This window comes from Carlito syrichta, unplaced genomic scaffold (assembly GCF_000164805.1).
Source record: "Carlito syrichta isolate Samal-C Ts95f unplaced genomic scaffold, Tarsius_syrichta-2.0.1 Scaffold305753, whole genome shotgun sequence".
NCBI lineage: Eukaryota > Metazoa > Chordata > Mammalia > Primates > Tarsiidae > Carlito > Carlito syrichta.
Genome location: NW_007249849.1, coordinates 1,488,578 through 1,511,506, shown reverse-complemented (window position 1 = coordinate 1,511,506; position 22,929 = coordinate 1,488,578). Strand labels below are relative to the sequence as shown.

Sequence of the window (22,929 nt, the reverse complement as noted above, 5' to 3'; positions counted from 1 at the left end):
TATAAGAAGGGGTAATCATTACTACAATCTAATCTGTGTTTACATAAAGATAATCTTAATGCCTACATAGGAAACAGTAAAAGTGAGGTGGTCATGGGCAGGAACAGATGGGAAGATTATTAGTCTCTTTCATGCTTTTTAATCTGGCTGCACATGTGAATGTACCACCTATTCAAAATTAAATTAAAATTCAAAACATAAAAAATACACGGGAGAGATATGCATCTACACCCTGATAGGCCCCTCTTGCCTTCTTCTATTTTTGTGTAGCTTACCTATGCCCTCACTGCCTTGACAAAAGTATAGAACACAGATATCACAGGAATTCATGGCCAGATGCAGTGGCCCAGGCCTGTAATTCCAGCACTTTGGGAGGCTGAGGTCGGAGGATCATCTGAGCCCAAGAGTTTGAGACTATCCTGAGCAACATATCAAGACAAAAATTTAAAAAATAAGCCAGGCCCAGTGGCTTGGGCCTGTGGTCCTAGCTACTTGGGAGAAAGAGGCAGGAGGATCACCTGAGCCCAGGAAGTCAAGGATCAGCCCAGGAAGTCAAGGATGTGATCATGCCACTAGGTGACAGAGTGAGATTTCAACTCAAAAAAAAAAAAAAAGGAAAGGAAAGAAATGATAGGAATTCAAAATATCAGACGAACATATGCCCATTCTCCTTTGAACTTCCAGGCTTCTGAAATATGCAGCATAATTTCATCTTAAGATACATATAATGCAATAAGATAATATTGCATATAAGGAAAATATACTAATATATTATTATATTTCCCAAAAAGGTTTCCTAAGGACCTACACAAGTAAAAATGTTTCACTGAACACAACCTTTGCAAACAGACCAACCTACCTCTATCTCCCTGCTAAAATGTCCAGGCACACTAACATTTATAGACTGTCAAAGGCGGTTGCCAGCATTATCAGGACAACTTATGCATCCAAAGGGTTCAATCACTGCAGATCAGCATCCCGGGTAAGCATCCCCGAATCCGGGAAGATAACACACTGTACAATTCACACTCACATTGGAGTATAGCAGCTAAATCACTTTTCCAGCGGTTACGGCAACTTTATTTTTTTCCCCAGATGTGCAAGGTAAACCTTTGCCAAATTTTTAAAAATTTGTATCTTTGGTCTTTAAAATCTTCTTCTGGCTTTATCTTATTTCTTAGGAAATAGTTTGCTGCCCATTAAAAGTTGCAAACATATTTTTTGGAAGCTGTAGAGCAATAAATAATAAAAGATTTTCAAATAGTTCAGTACTTGTGTTGCATTTAGAATAATTAAGTCACTTTGCAAAATGCAAACGCAAAATAGTCTTCTAAGGAATCATGACAAAGGCCAGTATGCATTCATCGTCTGTGTTGGTTTTGTTTTGCCCATTCTTGGTCCCCTAGCTTAATTTCCTACTATACCTGAACTTTCCACTGCGGTTCACAACACACACACAAAACTCCTTTCATCACCTGCCTCCACAGCATTTCCTCATTCTACATTTTACTTGTTCAATTGCAAATGTTTCTGTTTTCTCCTCATTGGGAGAAGGAAACCACACAGATGGTCCCCGATTAGGGATGATTCGACTTAGGATTTAGTGCCAAAGGAATAGGTATTTAGTAGCAACCAAACTTCGGTACAATATTCAAAACATAACATGAGTTATTCAATCCTTTATTATCAAATAGACTTTGTGTTAGATGATTTTGCCCAACTATAGCCTAATGCAAGTGTTATGAACACGTCTAAATTAGACTAAGCTTAACTATGAAGTTTGGTAGATTAGTTTTATCAAATGCATTTTCAATTTAGAATGGGCTTATCTTGATATAAATTTCAGGAGCATCTGTACATTATTTTATTCACTGCTACCCCTAGTGACCATAGTAATTAGAATAATTGCATATTCTTAACCCATGTATGCAAAATAGATGAATAAATGAATGTGTGAGTGAGTGGTACTTTTCTAGTTCATTTTTCTCTTTATTAATCTTGTATAGACAGAAACTATAAAGATGCAATATTCCTAAAATATTTTGCTTTCAGGGAGATGTTGATACATGTTAGATGGTATAGTCCCATACATTTGTGAAAAATTGGACAAAGCAAAGTCAAACAAGTTTTTTTTTTTGTAGTAAGAGTCCTCAAATTCAAAAATTTGTTAATGTGCCTTGTGACTCTCAAAGAAAAATACATGGGGTGATCTGTGTTTCTAAACTTATCTGACAATAAAACTCTTATTTCAAGGGCCATTTCTCTGGACTAACAATCTGAGTGATCCATTTGGGAAAATGGCGTTAAAAGTTTATCTTCTATGAATGTGACTTCAGGTCATTATTACAAAAAATACTTATTTATCTATAGTTAAAGCTAACAAAAGCTTTCAGTAGCTGAAAAGGCTTTAAATATTCTACCTCTATGAGGAAATGATAAATTATTAAGTAATGATTGATTTGCATTTTCATCAAAAATATAATTTTTAAATGGTCTGTTCAATTTCATCATGATTCTTTTATGATTTTTACAACTGACTATAACAGGAAACTTAATATTTGTGAAAATGATCTTGAGTCATTATGCAAGTCAAAATGATTTTTAAATGATAAAAAGGTTGATTTAGCATTGATTTTATTTTATTGTATTTCAGTTATTTAAAATTTCTAAATACTAGTGACTCTAACATCATTCTGCTTATTAGATTATTACATTATCCTAAATATGTATTCCCCGGTCACTCTGAATACATTTATTTATAACATTGCATTTAATTATAAGAGATTTGGAGGTGGATGGTTGACTTGAGATGCCATTCAAACAAAGTCTGTAGACTTGAATCTTACAAGTATTTGAAGGGAACTGGATCCTAAGTGGAAAAAGTACTGGGCTATTTTATTACCTTTTTGTATAGTTGGGGTGTCATTATCTGCAATCAGTTGCAAGCAGTCTTGAGTAACTGAAAAGCAAAAACATCATTTCAGTTATTTGAGTAAGGGAACTAGGAGACTGAGAACACAAAGATACAGACCCATTCTACCAGAAACACCAAATCAATTATACTTTTTACATGTCATGTACGATATGATTCTTAAAGTTACTTTATGAAATTTACCCATTGATTGTGATATACATACTTGAAATTCGCAGCACTTGAACTCTATGTGATGCTAAAATATAGTAAGAATATATCATCTGTACAGTTTAACCTCATATGTTTGAACTATAAATGTACAGAAGCAAATTTAATCATTAGTTTATCGAGTTTACCAAATACCTGAAACAATTACACTTATCAGACCATTCTGAAATAAGCTTTTGTAAAACAAAATCTGCATTACTGTTACTGCAAATACTACTTCTGACACTAATATTATGTTAATTGCTAGCATGTATCAAGCAGCTGTAAGTGCAGACAGTGTGCTATGGTTTAGTACACCTCTCTTCCTTTTATTCTCACAAGAATCCTAAAAATTAGGGATTGGAAACTAAGGCTTAAGAAGCCTAAATCATATTCAGGGTCTCAGAGACAGAAAGTGACAGGACCAGAATTTGAGACCTTCCTGTTTCATTCTGAAGCCAAAGTAAAGCTTTTTGGTAAAATGTTTTGAGCCAAAGGGGAAAAAAAGAGGGATCGAATATCTTTTAAAAATAAAATGAAAGACTTCCATGAAAGTGCATAATCAGGAAATCTTCTTGGAAGCATCGATTCACATCACATATTGCATGTAGAATATTCCAGAGAATATTTAAGGAAGTAAATAACAATTGTATTAAAAATAAAGAGAAATACTTTCAGTAAAATCAAAGCAAGTTCACCTTCTTTTGAATCATTAGGGGGGTGAAAAAGTAAAAAAGGGGTATCTGTGGAAAACATGGACCATAAATCTAAACTTGCATGTTTTAAATTAAAGAGATATTAGTTTAAATTTTGTATCTCACATATATTCAGTGTTTAAGAAATACTTTTAATATACACATCTCAATGTATACATTTTAAGAACATGACAGAGTGGGAAACTCTTACTGTGATTAACTGGTGACTATATGGTGATGAATTTAACAATTTCTACTACAGTCATGCACTACGTAACAATGTTTAGGATGCTGAGTGCATATTCGTCTGTAGTCTCATGAGATTATAATGCTGTATCTTTGCGATACCTTTTCTTTGTTTAGATATGTTTAGATATACAAACATTTACCACTGTGTGGTAATTATCTCCTGTATTTAGTACACTACCATGCTCTACAGATGTGTAGCCTAGGAGCAAACAGGCTGTGCCATATACTATACCATCTAGTTTGCAGTAACTATGCTTTATCATGTTTGCACAATGACAAAACCACCTGATGACACATTTACCAGAACATATCCCCATCGTTAAATCAAAACAAAACTCCTACTGGAGCTCTGGGGAGACAGTGGGGGGGGGGTAACGAAATAGAAAGTCATTTTTTGTTGAATCACTTTGCGAACAATTTAGCAACACTTTGGAAGAATAGTTTGGAATAAGGACAGCTTGAAAGAAAGAAAGGACAAAGTATGCACAGCAGCTAAAGCCCACAGGGAACTGTACCTGTAGTAGCCATGTTAAACCTGTTTTGTTTTCTATTTATTCATTGGTTTATTTTTGAGTTGGGAGTCTCACTGCTGCCCAGGCTAGAGTGCAGTGGCATGATCACGGCTCACCAAGGTCTCAACTTCCTGGGCTCTGGTGATCCTCTGGCCCTAGCTGGAACTATAGGCACGTGCCACCAAGCCTGGATAATTTTTTCTATATTTTGTAGAGATGAGGTCTTGCTATCTTGCCCAGGCTGGTGTCAAAAACCTGGGATCAAGTGATCCTCCCATTTTGGCCTTGCAAAGGGCTGGAATTAAAGGCATGAGTCACAGTGCCCAGCCGAAGCCTATTTCAAAAGTATTTCTCTTTTTCTAATGAATACTTCTTAACTAATTACCATTCACAAGGCACTGTGAAAGGTTCAACAAGGGATGCATGGTCCAACAGAACATAACAAGCTGTAATCTTTTCTCCACCGTATAAAAGGAAAGGATGTTGGTGAAGATCAGAGTCAAATTTCCAAATGTTCCCTCTTTCTTTGCTGTTACATATATGTATTATTGAAAAAATTAAATAAGGTGCATTGCCTCATTTGAGAAAAGCTTGGTGCATAAGTATTGCAAAAGAAATATTGACAGTTATTATCAGTAGCAGTGTTGGCATAATATTGTTCTTAGTAACACAGAGGCAAATGAACTGGGAAACATAATGGAAGGACGCAATGGAAGCATGTGGCCCAGTCGAAGGTGGTAAAGGCCTAAGAAATACAAGAATACAAGAACCCATGACTTCCTATTTCAATTAACCCTTTCCCTGACTATTTCCCCAAAACTCCCATAGGAGTTTACTACAGTCTGAATGTGTGTGTCTTCCCCTCAAATTCATATGTTGAAACCTAACTCCCAAGGTGATGGTATTAGGAGACAGGGCTTTGGGGATGTGACTAGGTCATGAGGTCAGAGCCTTCATGAATGGGATTAGTGCCCTTATAAAAGAGCCCCCAGAGAGCTAGCTCAGCCCGTCTGCCACATGAGAACACAGCAAGAAGACACCAATTATGAACCAGGAAGCAGATCCCATACTGAATTTGCAGGTACCTTCGCCTTGGACTTTTCAGAGTCCTCGAGCTGTGAGAAACACATTTCTGTTGTTTATAAGCCACTGAGTCTATGGAATTTTGTTATTACAGCCCAAGTGGACTAAGACAGAGACTTAGATATTCTATTTAATCAGAAGGAAGCTCATGAGTGATGACTCAACACTACAAAAATATCTGAATTTTAATTTCCACAGACCAGTTAATACTTGGTCACAATCAATACATGGGAAAACGACAGTCTATTCTATCACATTGTAGCAGAAATCTAACCTTTAGAAGAAAATGTGCTGTGGAGAGAAAAGTTTATTTCAAGAACTGTTCTTCAGAAAAGAAAATGGAATATAAAATTGGCAATTCAACAACAGTGTTTAAATTACACTCAATGAAGCCAGTACTATTCATTGATTGGCCTTATCCCTGAGAAAATCATTGGACTTTTCAAAGACAACCCTTTCTTTTAGGCAATTTGATACCTATTATCAACTTATCTCCAATTCAGTCTTTTAAGATTTTCTTTCAAATTCAACAGAGATCCCATCTTAGGCTAGATATTATTGCTCAGCTAAAGATTTTCCTCAAAAAGAGTGGAACTATAAAAGACAATGTTATTTTTAATAACTTTCAATAGCATAACTGTCTAAGCACAGAAGTTCTGAAAATGAATAAGTTAGTGAAAGAAACAATTTCAGATTTGAAAACAATTGTGATTTTAATTGATTAGTGCTTGATTTTCAGAAGTCTTTCACACATCTTCCCTCAACAATAATTGAAGGAAATTATACAAGAGATTAAAAATAGTTTATCTTTTTAACTTAGCAAAGAAATAGCACACCTTAAAATCTTTCTGAGCATATGGAGAGAGATTTTTGAATATATATTCCTGAAGACTATGATATAATAATGTGTAAAACATTTGTAATCTTATTCAATGTCTTTTTATAGCATAAGAAAATTTGCTCATAATAGAAATAAATATTTCTAAAAACAAAATATTATATTGATGACAAAAATAGTCTACGAAATAAATTCCAAAAATAAAAACTTAAAAGACAATAATAATTTGCTATCCATCAATATTTGACATAATAAAATTCAGCACTTCACAATTACAATACAAATATTAACCACATGAAAAACTATTTTTATAGTTTAAAAAGCCAACTTTTGAGGTATAATATCTAAATACCACTTAATCAGAAAAAGTGGTTTGAAAGTTTAGGGACTTACTAATATCTGTTGTATTGTTTTCTGTACTGAATCCTTTCAAAGTGGAATCTGGTTTGTTATGCATTATTTTGACACAGCTAAATCTAATATAAACTTCCATAAATAATGCAATTATCGCAAGTGATGTGTGACTCCATGAAAATCATCACACATGAAGTTCTTCCTATGACATGCACCCTAGCCACACAATCTACACATACTAATTCTTCCTGGTGCTTCTCACCCACCTCATTTAAAAAGCCTTCTCCAGTCTTTCACTATGGATGAGATGCACTTCTTGCATTTTCTCTTATCTCTGTTCTTTCTTCTGTCATCATACTTATTGCGCATATGTTTTTAGACAAGGATTCTTTGAAGGTCACACCTTTCTTTCCTTTCTGCATACCTTATCATTTGGTAGATATAAGTAATGACAGATGCAGGAGTTTATTTTTTTCTTGAACTAGCCTTGAATAAATATTCAGGAAATTCCCAGGAAATGGTTAACTAGGAGAAACCACTTAAAGATCTAAATATTGATCTAATGCTTGACATAGATTTATGAAGAAGTTGGGGAAAACGTCGTATTGAATAAACACTTCCACCAAAGTGGTAATATAAGAATTTAGAGGTGGAACTCTTGTTTATAATGTTTTATTTGTTCAATGATAAGCAGTTTTCCTCAGATGGTTACTTACGAAAGTAATAAAAAGTAATAAAATAATTTTAAAAGAATTTCTAGAACTAGATTGAGAAGTATTTGGCTTTCTAGAAAATGTTTTAAAAATATAATTCTAAGTCTCAAGAGAGGTTTGCTTGATATACATTGTGCTTGAGAAAGATTATGTACATATGTCTATATGCAGAATGTTCTGCACCGAGGAAGGATGACAGCAGAAATCTCAACTATTGACTGATAAACAACATAAGATAGGATGGTTTGTTCTCAAATGCAGTTATATAAATGAAGCATCTAAGATAAATTGTGAAGAAAATTTTTTAAGTAGTGACCAATGATTATGTGTGTTTAAAGAGAATAAAAAATTAATTATAAAAGCAAGTGTATAATTCTGAAGAATTCAGAAAGATAATAGCACTATAATGTCCCAGATGAAGTAAGAAAGAGATGCTGGGATATTTACGGGGGTGGGGATTGTTGAATATGAGTTGAAAGAATAGAAATAACTACCGATGAAAGGAGTGATGAAAAAATATTTTAAATGACTTTCTACATTATTGTATGTATGTGTGTGCATGTGCGTATGTAGAGAGTCTTAAGCATTAACTGGTCATTGTCGAGTATCCACCCGTATTTTATTTATGTCATATGATTAAAGAAATATAGGAGCTTAGTAGACTTTTGCATTGTTTCATAGGTATTAAAGTAAAAAGGAATCATCTTCCTTAATGTTGTTTCAATGGATTATTGATAAAAAATTTTAAAGTGATAATTTTACACTTGAGTTATCTTCTGTGTTTTCCATGACTTCATTGAATTGTGTTGGAATATTTAATTGTATTAATAATATATAGCCAGAAAGCACTGAAGATCAGTAACTTGCCAGTGAATAGCAGCCTCAGGATACCACATGCAAATAGACCCATGTTAAGGGAAGACAAAGCCAAAAATAGAAATACACTTGAAAGTCTTTGTAAAGTTACCAGTGAATTGTGCAATAGCTGTTACAACTTCAACTTACCCTGGGACATTTCCATGTGGGTGCCATGATGACACTTCAAATTCAACATGCCTCAAGTCTAATTCTTTGTCTTGCTCATGCACACTCACCTTCTCTTTCTTCTCATTTTCTTTCTTGGTGGATACATAACTATCCTCTGAGTTTCTCAAGCTACAATTTTATAAACATGCTGATTCTTCTCACCTCAATCTTGAAGTTCAACTAGTAATCAAGTTTGAGTGGTTTGAATTTAAACTTTTGCTTAATTTAGATTCCATCTCCCATTCATCTCTTTTAACAAATTTACTGAGCACTTAATCTATGTCAGGTGCTGTTCTAAGGATAAAAAATAAAAGCAATCATAACCCCTGTAGAATTTACAAGGCAGTGCAAGATAAAGACATTACTCAATATCACAAAAACAAAATCAAAATTGGAACTGTAGGAGAGATACAATGCCTAGGCGAAGCATTCAATCCACTTTGGAAAGGCTTCCCAGAAAGGTGACATTTGAATTAAAATCAGAAGGAAGAGGAACCATAGTAACATTCCAGTTAAAATTAACCATACATATATATAAATATATACAAAGGCTGAAGTTTGAAAGGAACACACACACACACACACACACACACACACACACACAGAGAGAGAGAGAGAGAGAGAGAGAGAGAGAGAGAGAGAGAGAGGAGAATGGTAGCTTAAACTCAGAACTTTACCCTCACCATTCTTGACAATTACATTAGCTTATCTACTTGTGTCTTGCTTTTCTACAATTCCAAGTCCAGCATTTGCATTTCCTCCAGAATTATCTTTCTAAACCCAAATGTAATCTTCTCATTCTGGTGTTTATAATTTCCTCAATGCATCTCTCTGGCATGCAGACCAATACCTTCATGCCTTGTTCCAGCCCACATGTAGTTGCATTCATGCCACCCCAACCCTCCAGTTGCACTTAAATGCACCTTCCAGAACAAGAAGTCATCTTTCATGTTCCCATGACTGCATATCTGCTGTACCCTCTGGGTAAATATTCTGTACCTTTACATCTGATGAAATTTTATTCATCCTTCACGACAGATCAAATATGAACTCTTTCTCTAATCCTTCTGCCTAAATATTGATCCCACCACACTTTGCATATCATCTACTAAAATACATTTTACTGTATAGAGGTTTATCACTATAACTGTTTCTTTCCCTAACTGTGAGTCACTTGATATTAGGTACCATCCTTTACGAATGTTGAGTGTCTAATTTACAGCAGAGTATAAAAATCAGTGGAATAGCACAGGAAAGAAAACAGGTATAAAGAGCAGCATTCAATTTTCCAAACAATTCTTAACTATCCAATCATTAAATCCAAATTTGTGATGCACATTAAATCAAATTAATTTAACGCTTCAGGGAAAAGGAATTTCATAAAATAAGACAATTTCCATTATTTGTGGATTCTCTAACCATAATGCTTTGAGTTTTCAGTTATATAGGAAACATTTTCCATAACAAAAATCCACAAATATATTGAATCTTTATTCATACGAGTAGAACATTTATAATATAAATTTTTGAGTTGGAGTCTCACTCTGTCACCCAGGTTGGAGTGCAGCAGAGGATGCATGGCCACCACAGCCTCGACCTGCAGGGGTCAGGCGATCCTTCCAATTAGCTGGAACTACAAGCACGCACCACCACGCCCAGCTAATTTTTTTATTTATTGTAGAGATGAGGTCTCACCAAGTTGCCCAGGTTGCTCTCATACTCCTGGACTAGGCAATCCTCTCGCTTCGACCTCCCAAAGTGCTGGGATTATAGGCGTGAGCTACCACGCCCGGCCCATTTATGATATTTTTTAAGTAAATATGTGCAGTATTTCCCCAAAATGTCCTACTCTCTACTTCCCAGAGGAGGCTCCAGAGAGGCAGACAGAAGAGAAAAGGGCCGAGCTAAAGTGAGACTTCTCAACTGCTGTCAGACGCTATCACACCTTATCTTACCCTCACCTATCAAACAACCTGACCAGAAAGGGAGGAGGGAGAGGAAGGGAGAGAAGAACAGGACCAGGGAGCGCCTGTGCTTGCCAAAACACTTCAACAGATCAGCACTCGCAAACATTCATGAATTTAGAAGAGTGATCATGTAAAGGTGTTTGCATGAACTAGGCCTCTATGCCTACTACAACAAGGCTTTTCTTGAGTTACTTCTATTTCCAGTTTCTTCACTGTTCCCATGACCTGGGATATAATGTTCACTCATCCAAGTGTATCCCATCTTCAAGTCCACTTCGGCTCTCTGGTACATGGTCTAGACAATCTCTCAATCTGTGCTCTCAAACACGAATAGCGTTATATAATTCCACAACTTGTTGTCTCTCTGACTGGCAATAATCATAATACCCTGGGCCTTCCCAGAACCCAGTAATTTTTCTCAAATCTGGTCTTACTTGAAAATTGCGTATGTACAGCTTCCATCATTAAAAAAAATCAGAATTTGTAGTCAATGAATAATTAATTCAAACCTCAACTCAATTATCAATTAGCTGTATAAGCATGAATTTGACAGTTTATTTTGAAATCTCTTTTAATCTATATAATGAGAATAGCAGTATATATCTCATGGTGTTGTGAAAATCAATTTAAGTCATAATTTAGATATGCTCTGCTAATTGTAAAAAGTTGCTATTTATTTTATTATTTTAAATTTTACAGCAATTTGGTTTACTTTATCCACCTAAATATTAATCCTGCTGAGAGAAGGAATTGACTCTTGGGTTTCAATTTTCTCATCTAAAATGAAGACAATAATGCCCAGCTGACAGGGTTATTAAGAGGAAAAGTGATATCTTATATCCTCAGAGCCTAACACAATTTGCACACAAAACATGCTCAGTAATCATTAATTTTCCTGTATTCTTATCTGCATATTCTGAAGTGTCTATCACAGATATTACCACAAATAGTAAGTGATAAATCTATTTTGAGAGAAACCTGTTTCTCCTCTTTCTCTAATTCTTCAGAAATGAGAATACCCTTTAAAAGAAAATACTACTACAACAAAAATGCAAATATTCACTGGAGCTCTTTTAAGTAGGAACTGACCTATATAAAAAGAATAATTAAACATTAAAATTATATTATCCATTCATATGGAATTATTGATTTAAAAATACATCACTAAACATTACAAATGTATTTTTAAAACACCTACCAATGTCTGCCAAGTTAAAAAAGAAAAGCTGAGAGTGGAAATGATTATTGCACTTTCAAAGAGAAGGTACAAAGGCTTAACCTGACTTCCCTACTTAAAACAGAAATATATCTTCTTTCCCTTTTCTCACCTTTCACATTCCTCATACTGCTTTGTTTCACTTTTTTGATGGATTTACTATTTTCTAGTATTACAATTTATTCATTAACTGTGTGTATTTTCTATTTTCTGTGTCTCTACAATTTATTATAATATAAGAATTCGTAGAAGAGACATCATGTCACATTTGGTTGCATTGATTAACTTGTTTCCTGGTTCTTCTGTTTCCCACAACTTCAAGCTTAACAAGGCTCAAAGATTTGGTTGTCAGGTCCCTGTTTTCAATTTTAAGTTCTTTTTCAGAAATTAAACAGATGCCAACTCTTGCAACACTGAAGAAAATCTCACTACTGAGGCAGGGGGGAAGAAATAACACTCAGGGAAGACTGGTCAAAGATCACCATGGCAGCAGCCAACTGGTTCTGTTCCAGGAAGAAACACACCCTTGCTGGATAAGAGGCTCTAGTTAGCCTAATTTTGATATGAGTTGGATGGTTGAGCTCTACATTGCATGCTTTCAACAATCACATTACAGCCTTGTAAGTCACAGCTAAGCCAGAAATGTCAATTAGGCAAAGATTGGACACTGAGAACCTGTCAGGAATCTCATCTTTCCATGTCAAGAAGTTGGACAATGAATATCAAGAAAGAAGACAAAAAATAGTATTGGTGTCTTTACCTTTAGCAGTTAAAAGGGTTTTTTCCTAGAGAAATGCTTAAGTTGCAATATTAGGTGTTAATTTTGTATGGTATATTCAAAATTCTAGCTTCAAGAAATGTTAAATGCAATGTGATGTTATGGATAGATCTTGAGACATAAACAGGACTTGGTAGAAAAACTAGTAAAATTCAAATAAAATCTGGAGTTCAGCTAATAGTTAATCTCAATGTTGGTTTCTCTCTTAATGAAGTATGGGCAATTTTTTGTCCACTCATTTTATATTTCCTGGAATTGTTTATATTTTCACCACCATTTTTCTATGACAATTGAAAACAAGTATAACAAACATTGTTCACAAAAATAATTGTCTTTCTATAATTTAAACAAATGTATTTCTAATAGCTCTTGAATTCCCTATTAAATATCAAGGGAGAAAATACAAAGGTAACCTGGCATTATCTGAAAATTGTCTTATGTCAGTAGTAACCCTTTGGGAAGAATTCACTTGTTTGATAGACCCTAAAGATGCTTGTCTCTTGTTCTTAAAAATGAGTAAAATTATAGTTAGGTGAATGTTCAAATCACAGACCTTCATGACTCCATTTGTAAAGAAATTTTATTATGTAATATTTCAAGCCATATTGCTTTAGCTATTTTTTTAAATTGAGAATATTGTCAAATACACTTATGGACTTAAAAGTGAATGTTTGGCTAATATGAGCTATTTGGCAATTTTTTGACCCTGGATTTCCCCACATTTCTGTTTATGATAGTATCATCCAGAATGGCCTTATGAAATACATTGAGCTTGATAAGACTTTAATTTGAATCCCAAAATAATTAAGAGAAACAAAACTGGAGCCAAGGGACACAGTTGTAAAATTAAGTAAAAGCAGTGTTTACCCATGGGTGACTGGAAGGAGTACCATGTGGACACTGGACTGACGGTAATGCCTATCCCTTCAATCTGCTGTCTGTATGACGTTCCAATAAATGCATGATTCTTAAATATACAGACAATTAACTAATAAGAACATAAATGAACACTTTGAAAGCTATAAGGGCAAGCTGCGGTTTTTAGTCCTCCTGAAAGTAAATCAGAAAAAGTAGAATAGGAACAAAAATCAAAGAAAGCTGCAAAGATTTGAGCTAAAGAAGATTTTCTCAATTCCAAAAACATACTCTACTCAAAAAAGTCACTGAGTTTCAGACAACTTTCTTGAGTATGTAAGCATTAATTTTGGAATAGTATTAAATAAAATAAAATTTCTGTCTACCAATGGGTAGTATCTGGAACAGCATTCAAGATAGTTTCATTGACAAGGAATAGGAGACATTACATGTCATTAAGATGCTTATCTGCAAATCTTCCATCTTGGATATATTAATGTTGTAAATATATGTACTACGTACTACACACACACACACAATGTACTATACATATATATTGAACTATATATAAATATATACAATTGACCCATGAACAACCACAGAGAGGCTGACTGCTGCACAGTCAAAAATTTACACAAAACTTTGGACTCCCCCAAAATTTAACTACTAATAGTAGTTAAGCCTTACTGATGTATTGACAGTCAACTAACACATGTCTTGCACATGATGTGTATTATATAATACATTCTCACAACACAATAATCTAGAGGAAAAAAAGTTGTTATTTTAAAAAACCAAAAGGAAGAGAAAATACATTTACTATCCATTAAGTGTAAGTGAACCATCACAAAGGTCTTTCTTGTTGTCTGCACTGAGTAGGCTGAGGAGGAAGAGGGAGATGAAGAGTTAATCTTGCTGCCTCAAGGTGGCAGAGAGGGAAGAAAATCTGCACTTAAACATGGACCCTGGCTGCTCAAACCTGTGTTGTTCAAGTCTCAACTCTATGCAGTATATATGTACATCTACATGTATGTATGAATGTATATAGATACACACACTATATGAAAGTTTTATTAAAAGGTCTAAGATAGACCATGAAAATAATAATAATGATTACCTCTGGGCTGTGAAAATCTGGGGAAATAATTCATTTTGTTAGAATGTTCTGTTGTTCTTAAACTTTCTATGACTTGCAAATTATTTGACAGAAGGTATTCATCAGTATACGATTTTTGAATATTATTAAAACACGAGTAAATAAAAATACTAGTAGATGATATTTGGGGAAAATATGACTCAAGAAGTTATCTAATTTTTGCTCTATTATTCTTTTCTTTTTAAATCTGTTGAAATGAGTTTATATCCTCTTTAGAATGGTAAATTTAAGTTTGCTTTTAAAGCTATTATTTATAAACAGGGGAATACTAGCAGCAGAGAAGGTTAAAGAAAATTGAGGATCCTCACCCTTCCAGGTATTGAAGCTCATTATAGTACATAATTACTTAAAATAGTTTCTTTAAAGCAGACAGAGTAATAAACTAATTTAAAAATACAGAGAGCTTCAAGTAGATGCAATTATATATGAGGAACTTAATACGATGTGGTAAGATTTCCAACACAAAGAGTTAACAAGACTTCTTTAATACATTTGAGTGACATAGCAGTTTGGAAGGAAAAAACAGAGAACGGGAAGTTAAAGTCAGTATGAGATGATTCACCAAAATAAACACTGAAAGGGTTAATGAATTAAAACTAAACAAAACACTAAACTATGAAAAGTTAAAGTAGCAAGAAATAGACTATATAAGAGCTCATGAACAAATATATTTTTATCTTTACTGTATTAGAGAAAATCAAAAGGAAAAGATTATCACATTAATATACACAGATGCAAAATCTCTGTATAAGCAAAAAAAGCAGCAAAACACTGAAAATCCTAATATTAAAATTTTGATAAACAATCAATGTGTCTAATTAGAAAATTTATTCAAAATTATAGAAAAATAAGAAAGTGGGGACTTTTCTAACTGAGGAAAGTTATAAATAAAAACTAGCAGAAGATAAAACTAGAAGTAATCAAAATGCAGAAAGTAGCTTATTCTTATTGGTAAACATGCAACCATTAAAATAAATATGAGATATTATTTTACAATTACTAAAGTAGTCGAAATAAATGTAAAAGACAAAATGCTAGTGAAAATGTGCAGAATGGATACACTGCATTTTTGATTGCACACATTTGGAACTCATTTTGAAAACAATCTGGCAGTAGATAGCAAGGGTGAAAAAGATATTAATTCTCTTTAGCTCAAAAATTTCACTATACGGATTTTATAATGAATATATAAGTCGTCAGAAACAGAGTTCTGCACTAAAGTTTTGCATGTTCTATTATTAAAAAAATGAAAATAGCCATGTTAAATAAATATATGATAACTAATACAGATAAATGAGAATTACTCACAGTACATATGCTGCCTTATTTTCTATGATGTAGAATATATAGATGATAAAATGTAAACTATAAAATTAATTGATGTGTTAAAGTATAAAATAAAATAAGTATAAAATAAAAATGAGAATGTTTCCTAATTTCAAAATGTTTAACCCAATTGTTTCTGATAACTGGCACAATGATATAATAACCAGATGCCAAAAATTATAATTTTACAAAATAAGAAATAATTCTTTTATATGAATAAGGCATACAGTGATAAAATAAGTTTATAGTCAAAGAACTTCATGCAGGCATGCATATGTGTGTATGCCAATGAAAGATCTGTCTCTCACTGTGTTGTTCACACTTCTCTCCAGAAGTAAAAATCTTTATAAACAATTAGATGTATTCTCTGCACCTCACAGAGTCACCGTGAAAGTTAGATGAAAGAATATATGTGAAAATACCTATTCTGGTGTATATCTGCCTGATATATTTTCAGGTGTTCAAGAAACGTTCTTTCAGTATAAACTGAAAATAATACCAAAAATTTGTTAAATTATGTCAATAAATGTCATACAAATAATCTTTGTCCATCTTTGAAATAAAAGAACTCCCACTGATCTTTTTGCTAGGCCCTACCAACTCCAAAAAATCCTATAGAAGAAGGGAATATCAAGAAAGAAAGGAGTCTACAGAACTATTATAAGTAGATTAAAAATGCATAAAACTCATGGAAAAGCATGCACTAAAGCAAAGTTTTAAAACCAGGTTGTGTGGTGTATGTGTGCGTGCAAAATAAACTGTAAAAACGTAAAGCACAACATAGAGAGACTTTCATTGTGATCTTTACTTGGCCTCATGGCATGCAACGCATCCTCAGAAAACATCTGTCTTTGACATTCTATGTCTCAGGTAAACAAAGTCTAAATCTACAGTAAAAAGTAGTGCTTTCTGGGTTTTGTGGGTTTTTTCTTGAGTGATAGATGGTGCTTTTCACGTAGAAGGAAAAAACCTGTGCCCTCGTCTTCTCCTCTATGCTGAATGCACAGATAAATACTTATTGATACACAGATAAATACTGCTACTCGAACAATGTGCCCATTGGAGGACAAAACACACTGTGCAGCCTATTGTATTTGCCAGTGCTTTGCTTGCTATAAAGCCACGTCTGGTTTGGATGGCAAATTTCATAGTCTCTATTTTAGACGTTCATAGAGGTCATGCTAACCTCAAGCTCCCCCAGACCAGATGTCATTCTCTATACCTGTGAACACTGTCACCCCCTGACACCTTGAAGTTTCTGTGCCGGAAACATACCTGTCTCCTCTGTACTCTCAACGGCTCGCTTATTTCTGCTGCTCCAACTGGAGTTGCTTTCTCCTGGAGCTGGTGCTGCAAAGATCTCCTAGAACAGAAAGAGCCCAAGTTATTAGAAAGACAGCTGAACTGGGGGAGAGGCAGCAGTGAGGGCAGGATTGTGCCTGAGGCTCGCTCAGCTGCTGCAAACTCACTTTCAGTCCTGTGGTGACAGCTGGAGCTTCCCCCAAGGCGGCCCTGGGGACTCCTGTCCCTGTTTCAGGAGGGGTGGGCAGCTGCTCAGCTTGGTGGCCCCGCATTTCTGCCCGGAGGCTCACCAGGTCTGCTTGCAGGACGGCGACCTGGTAGAAAGACACCACTGTGAGGCTGCAGGACAGCAGCGCCAACAGTAAGCTTGCGGCCAGCAGCTTCCCATCTTTGGAGGATCGGACAGAGGGGTTTTCCTCCTGCGGGAGGATGGAAACACACTCCTTCAGTTTCATTTCTTCTCTTTTCTTAATGCAAGAAGAAAGGCGTGACTGCTCCCTTTCTGTGAAGTCACCCACTTCACCACTTGAACTTTGCAGGTTGGGGCCTTTAGAATAAGTGACCATGGGGAATGGGTCATTTCCTGTTATCTGTGTTTGCTGATGTCCTGCATTCACTTCTTTGCAGAGCTTGGCTCACCCCTCAGGAGAGTTCCCCTGAATTTTCTTCTTTCTGCCTTTCTGCATCTCCAACCCTACTGTGCAGTAGCTTAGTGGCATTTGCCCTTCCATTGGATTGCTCAATCTGCCTTCCTCATTTCACTTTCAGTTTTTGTAAGAATTCTGATAGCATCTTAAAACACTCAAGCTCAAGGAGATTTAAGGCCCCCGAATGACAGAGGAATCTTGGAGTTTAGATTGGCATACTCAAGGGATAACTTTCGAGAGACTTACGCGTTTAAGACGCTCAGCCTTAAGCAATCTAAGAGAACTGTGTCTACTTGGGGTCATGTGGCTTCATAAGAAAGAGGGAAAAGGACGTTAACAGTTCCTGCTGGTGTCATAAAAATAATTAATTTGATGGTCAGATAAACAAAGCACTTCAGCATTGAATTGTTCTTAGCTGGAGCATGATTTATTAACAGTCTTCAAGTAGGAGATAAAATGAAGTATCCTTAAAGGAAACATGGAAGTGCAGTGGGAGTTAGTCTTGTTATTTTAGCAATGTCATAAAAAGAATATGATGAAGTTTCAGAAACATGTTTAGATTAGCTATCAGAAGAGTTCTCTCAACGTGGGTGAATACATTTTTTTTTTTTTGAGTCAGAGTCTCACTCTGTCGCCCAGGCTGAAGTGCAGTGGTTTGCTCACAGCCACCCCAGCGTCGACCTGCTGGGCTCTGGCGATCCTTTCAAGGAGGCGGAACTACAGGGGTGCGCTACCATGCCCAGCTAGTTTTTTTCATTTTTTGTAGAAAAAGGAACACTTCTACACTGCTGGTGGGAATGCAAACTAGTGCAACCTCTTTGGAAGACAGTGTGGCAATTTCTGAAAGGACTAGACATTGACCTTCCCTATGACCCAGCAATTCCCCTATTGGGAATATACCTGGAGGAACTCAAATCATTCTACAAAAAAGATACCTGTACACGTATGTTTGTTGGATCTCTGTTCACAATAGCAAAAACATGGAACCAACCATGCTGCCCACCGAAGCTGGACTGGATAAGGAAAATGTGGTACATATACACAATGGAATATCATGCAGCCATAAAGAAGGACAAATATATGGACTCTGCAGCAACCTGAATGGGTTTGGAGTCGATCATACTCGGTGATTTATCACAGAAGCAAAGAACAGAGTTCCATATGTTTTCACTCATAAGTGGACCCTGAACAATTATAATACTAGAAGAGAGCATTTATTTGTCAGTAATGGGAAACTGTCAGGGGAGGAGGGGTGGGATTGGCAGTTGAGGGAAACTGCTAGGGGAGGGAGGAGCATACCTCATCAACAAGGGAACCTGCATGATCAATGTTTGTATACGTAACCCTGAATTGTACCCCACATCTTTAAAATAAAACATAATAAAATAAAATTTAGAAAAAAAAGAAACGAGGTCTCACCAAGTTGCCCAGACTGATCTCGAACCCCTCCGCTCAAGCAAGGTGAATACATTTTGAAGGGAAATATGCCTAAACTTTCCCATCTGAGACTCATGGTCAGAGAGTCAATGATGCATATGATGGGCTTGTCCTGAGAAGCACTGTCACCTTTGCTGCTCTGACTTCTTCAGGTACAAGTCCCTGCTCAGTCTGATATTATCTTGAGGAGACTCGGCCCTCTCTCCAGTTCCAAACCTCCTGCCATTAACTACTCCAGATTAGCTTCTTTGCAACTCCCACCTTCAGGTGATTGTGCCCCAGTCTAGCAAGTGTGTATACAAAACAACCTTGATCAACACAGAGTCACTTCAGTTTCAAACCTCTCTGTCTTTGGACTTGGTGGAGCTGCAAAGACTTTTTTTTTTTTACTGACTCCCGTTCTGCCTCATCTCAATGGCTGGTTCTCAGTTTCTGGCTGCTTTGCCCCCAGTACCATAAATATCGCTTCATCCTTCAACAAATATTACTGAGCACTTGCCAAGCCCTTGCCAAGGGTAGTCACTTCTCCCCTAGATGCTAAGACTACTAAACATCGGCTCTGTCTCACTCCACACCTCTATACAATCTCAATAAAGAAATTTACAGAAATAATATTAGGTAGAGGTAAGGACTCTGGAGCCAAGCTTCTGGGCTGTGGTTCTTGTCTCTACCCCTCATCCCACTTTGGGCAAAGTACATAATCTGTCATTCCATTTTCTCATCTGTGAAAGGGGTGATGTCAGTAATAGTCCCTGAGATTTGTAATGAGGCTTGTGGAAACACAGAAATGAACAGCGTGTGGGACGCTTCCATTTTTTCATTTGCTTTTATTCATCACATTCAAAATATGAATAAAATATATGTCACGATGACAAACAGTGCTGCCATAGACATTTTTGTACAACTGACCTTATAACATCTGCAAAGGTTTCCCAAGCAAACACCCACTGAGGCACAACTTCACTTTTACCAGGTATCCCCATGTTATCCTCTAATGAGTTACCATTTCCTTGTCATCTCACTACCAAATGATGTCATCAGATATACACATGTTTAACCCATCAGGGTTATTATTTTTCCCTTTGCTTCTGCAAATTCCAAAGACTTTTCTCAATGACTTGCTACTATGCTGCCCCCACCAGTAAGCTGTTTCTTGATTTCTCAAGTCTTCTTTTATTAGTAAGTTTGTAAACTTACTTGCAAAGTCACTTTTAAAACTCACTTATACATCACACAATACACATCACAGTCCTGGGTTTAAGTCAATCAATCGAGGTGAGCCATACTGGATAATACGGAAATTAAAAAGTGGAATTCATTTGGGGATTGTATCAAGCCCTCCTCCCTGAAAGTAATTGAGATGCAGATTATGTGTGTATTAATGTTCCCTAAATACATATAGACATTAAAGGATTCCAGGCAGTGCCAGAAACTAATGACACTCTGCTCTCCACCCAGGATATCCTGGAGTTACTGTTTCTCTCTGTGAGTCGACTTTCTTCCACTTCTGATGGGTCACTCCTCTCCATAGTCTTCAGTAAAAATTCCCTCCCCCTCGAAATGGAATGATTTGACTGTTCTCAGGAATTGCATCTGCTATTCACTCCATTGGGAAGAAAACTTCATGCCTGACCACCTCAAAAGAAAATCAGTGACCAGCCTACATCCAGGCCATTTTAAACAACTACCTAATGTTGGCTGCCCCAAGAAGTAAAGTTGTAGATGAAATGGGGTGGCGTTTCTTCCATGCAATCCAGCCAGGCAGTTTCCCTCTGACCCAAGTATGGGGCAAGCAGGCATTGCAATGTTCATGTCCTCCACAGGGGGTCACGCAATTGTATTTTCTCTAAAGACAGATAGAAAACCAAGTGGCATCCATCACTCTTGAATTTCTTATTAGATGAAGAAAAGGAAGTCATTCCTCCATAAAACAAGAATCAGTTTCCTGCAGAGGAAATGATTTGACAATAATTTAACTGAAATTCTGTTAAACAAAATGCATATTCATGCCCACTGAATAACACACCACTTCATTCACAAATTTGTTCAGGAAGAAAAAGTTACTATGTTGGAGTCACAGACTGTATGGAGAACCTTATTATATATTCAGTGTTTACTGTCATTATTTAGCTTCTTTTCACACCTTTCTTTTTGTCAAGTGTAAAGTATTCTTTGATAGTACTGTATTCCAAATTTAATAAACAAGTTGGGATACTGTGCCTTTGAGATTGTCCAAGTCATCTCATCTACTTAGGAGTAAGCAGATAGGATTGAAAAGAATATAATTTTTATGTTTATCCAAGATACAGAAACAGCAGAAATAAACATTCACACTTTGACTAAGTTCTTACATTGACAACCTCAAAAATATTTAAAGGGTGAATTTTAAATTTCTGGCAAAAGAGTGCTATAGGGAATTACAGATTTGAGGAATCTCTCCTATGTACCTTTCTTTGAGGAAAGAAGTGTCTTCCATAAGAATTTGCACCAGTCAAGCTTGGGGAAAACAACTCTTCTGGATCTGTGAATCTAGCTAAAGAGACATCTAGGTAAAACCGGCATCTTAAACACTCAGTACATTGAAAACAGTGTGAAACAATTACTACATTTCAGAAAAAAAGTCATATTATTTTCTGATAGAAATATACACTGTATATGCAGTTAGCTGCTATTATGGTTAAATTTGATTTGAAAGGCTAAATGCTACTCACTGTGTATAATTATTTTAATTTTTAAAAATATTTAATTGACACAATAATTGTACATATGTTTCATTACAGTGTGATGTTTCTTCACATGTATACAATGTGCAGTGATCAAATTAGTATAATTAGCATGTCCATCACCTCAGACATGTACCATTTCTATGTGGTAAGAACCTCCAAGATCCTCCTGTCTAGCTATTTTGAGATATATACTATATTATTGTTAACTAAAGTAGAATGGAATTCTCCTATCTAACTCTAACTCTGTAAGCAGGAAAAACCTCTCTTACCCTCTACACACACTTCCTCTCCCTTTCCTCTGGAAATCACTATTATACTCAACTTCTATGAGAGTAACTTCCTCAGATTCCATATATGAGTGAGAACAAGCAGTATTTGTCTTTCTGTGCCTGACTTATTTTACTTTACATAATATCCTCCAGACTCTCCATGTTGCTAAAAATGATGAGATTTCATTTTTTATGGTATTCTTCATGTAATTCCACATTTTAAAAATCTGTTCATGGATTGGATGAACACTTGGGTTGATTCCATATTTTGAATAGTGCTGTAATAATCATGGGTGTGGGGATATATTTTTGACATACTAGCTTTGTTTCCTTTGGAATTACACTCCTACATTGGATGCAATCAACCATGAAGTAATGATATGTTACTCGAAATAGACAATTCTATCCATTTCTTATACAGAAATAGTATTGATGTGAATGAATGGAGATGCTGATTTCCATTTCCTAATAGTTATATTAAAAGTGCATGCACTTACTGGGGCTTAATTTTGCCACGGTTGGGAAAAAAAACCTCCATTTTTCTAAGAACTCAGATTCAAGGGCCTTATATATGAGATTCATTTGTTGCCACATCCTCAATTTGTTGTGTGTCCTTCCAAATTTAATGATCTTGATTCACAGTTTGAGCATTTTCAAGA

At 35.6% G+C, this 22,929-nt stretch overlaps 1 protein-coding gene across 3 annotated transcripts in view; it reads right to left on the bottom strand.

The window, feature by feature from the left end:
- Window positions 1–18,071, bottom strand: part of TNFSF13B (TNF superfamily member 13b) — a 35,242-nt gene extending 17,171 nt beyond the window's left edge. The window contains exons 1-3 of one of the 3 annotated variants that reach the window (XM_021714747.1): window positions 17,359–18,071; window positions 17,165–17,252; window positions 2,903–2,959 (exon numbers count right to left, since the gene is read on the bottom strand). In XM_021714747.1, coding sequence (XP_021570422.1) covers window positions 2,903–2,959; window positions 17,165–17,252; window positions 17,359–17,757 — 544 coding nt within the window. In that variant the 5' untranslated portion in view covers window positions 17,758–18,071. The remainder of the gene's footprint in view (window positions 1–2,902; window positions 2,960–17,164; window positions 17,253–17,358) is intronic. The other 2 variants (XM_008062567.1, XM_008062568.1) reach the window with 2 other exon arrangements.
- Between the last annotated feature and the right edge of the window lie 4,858 nt (window positions 18,072–22,929).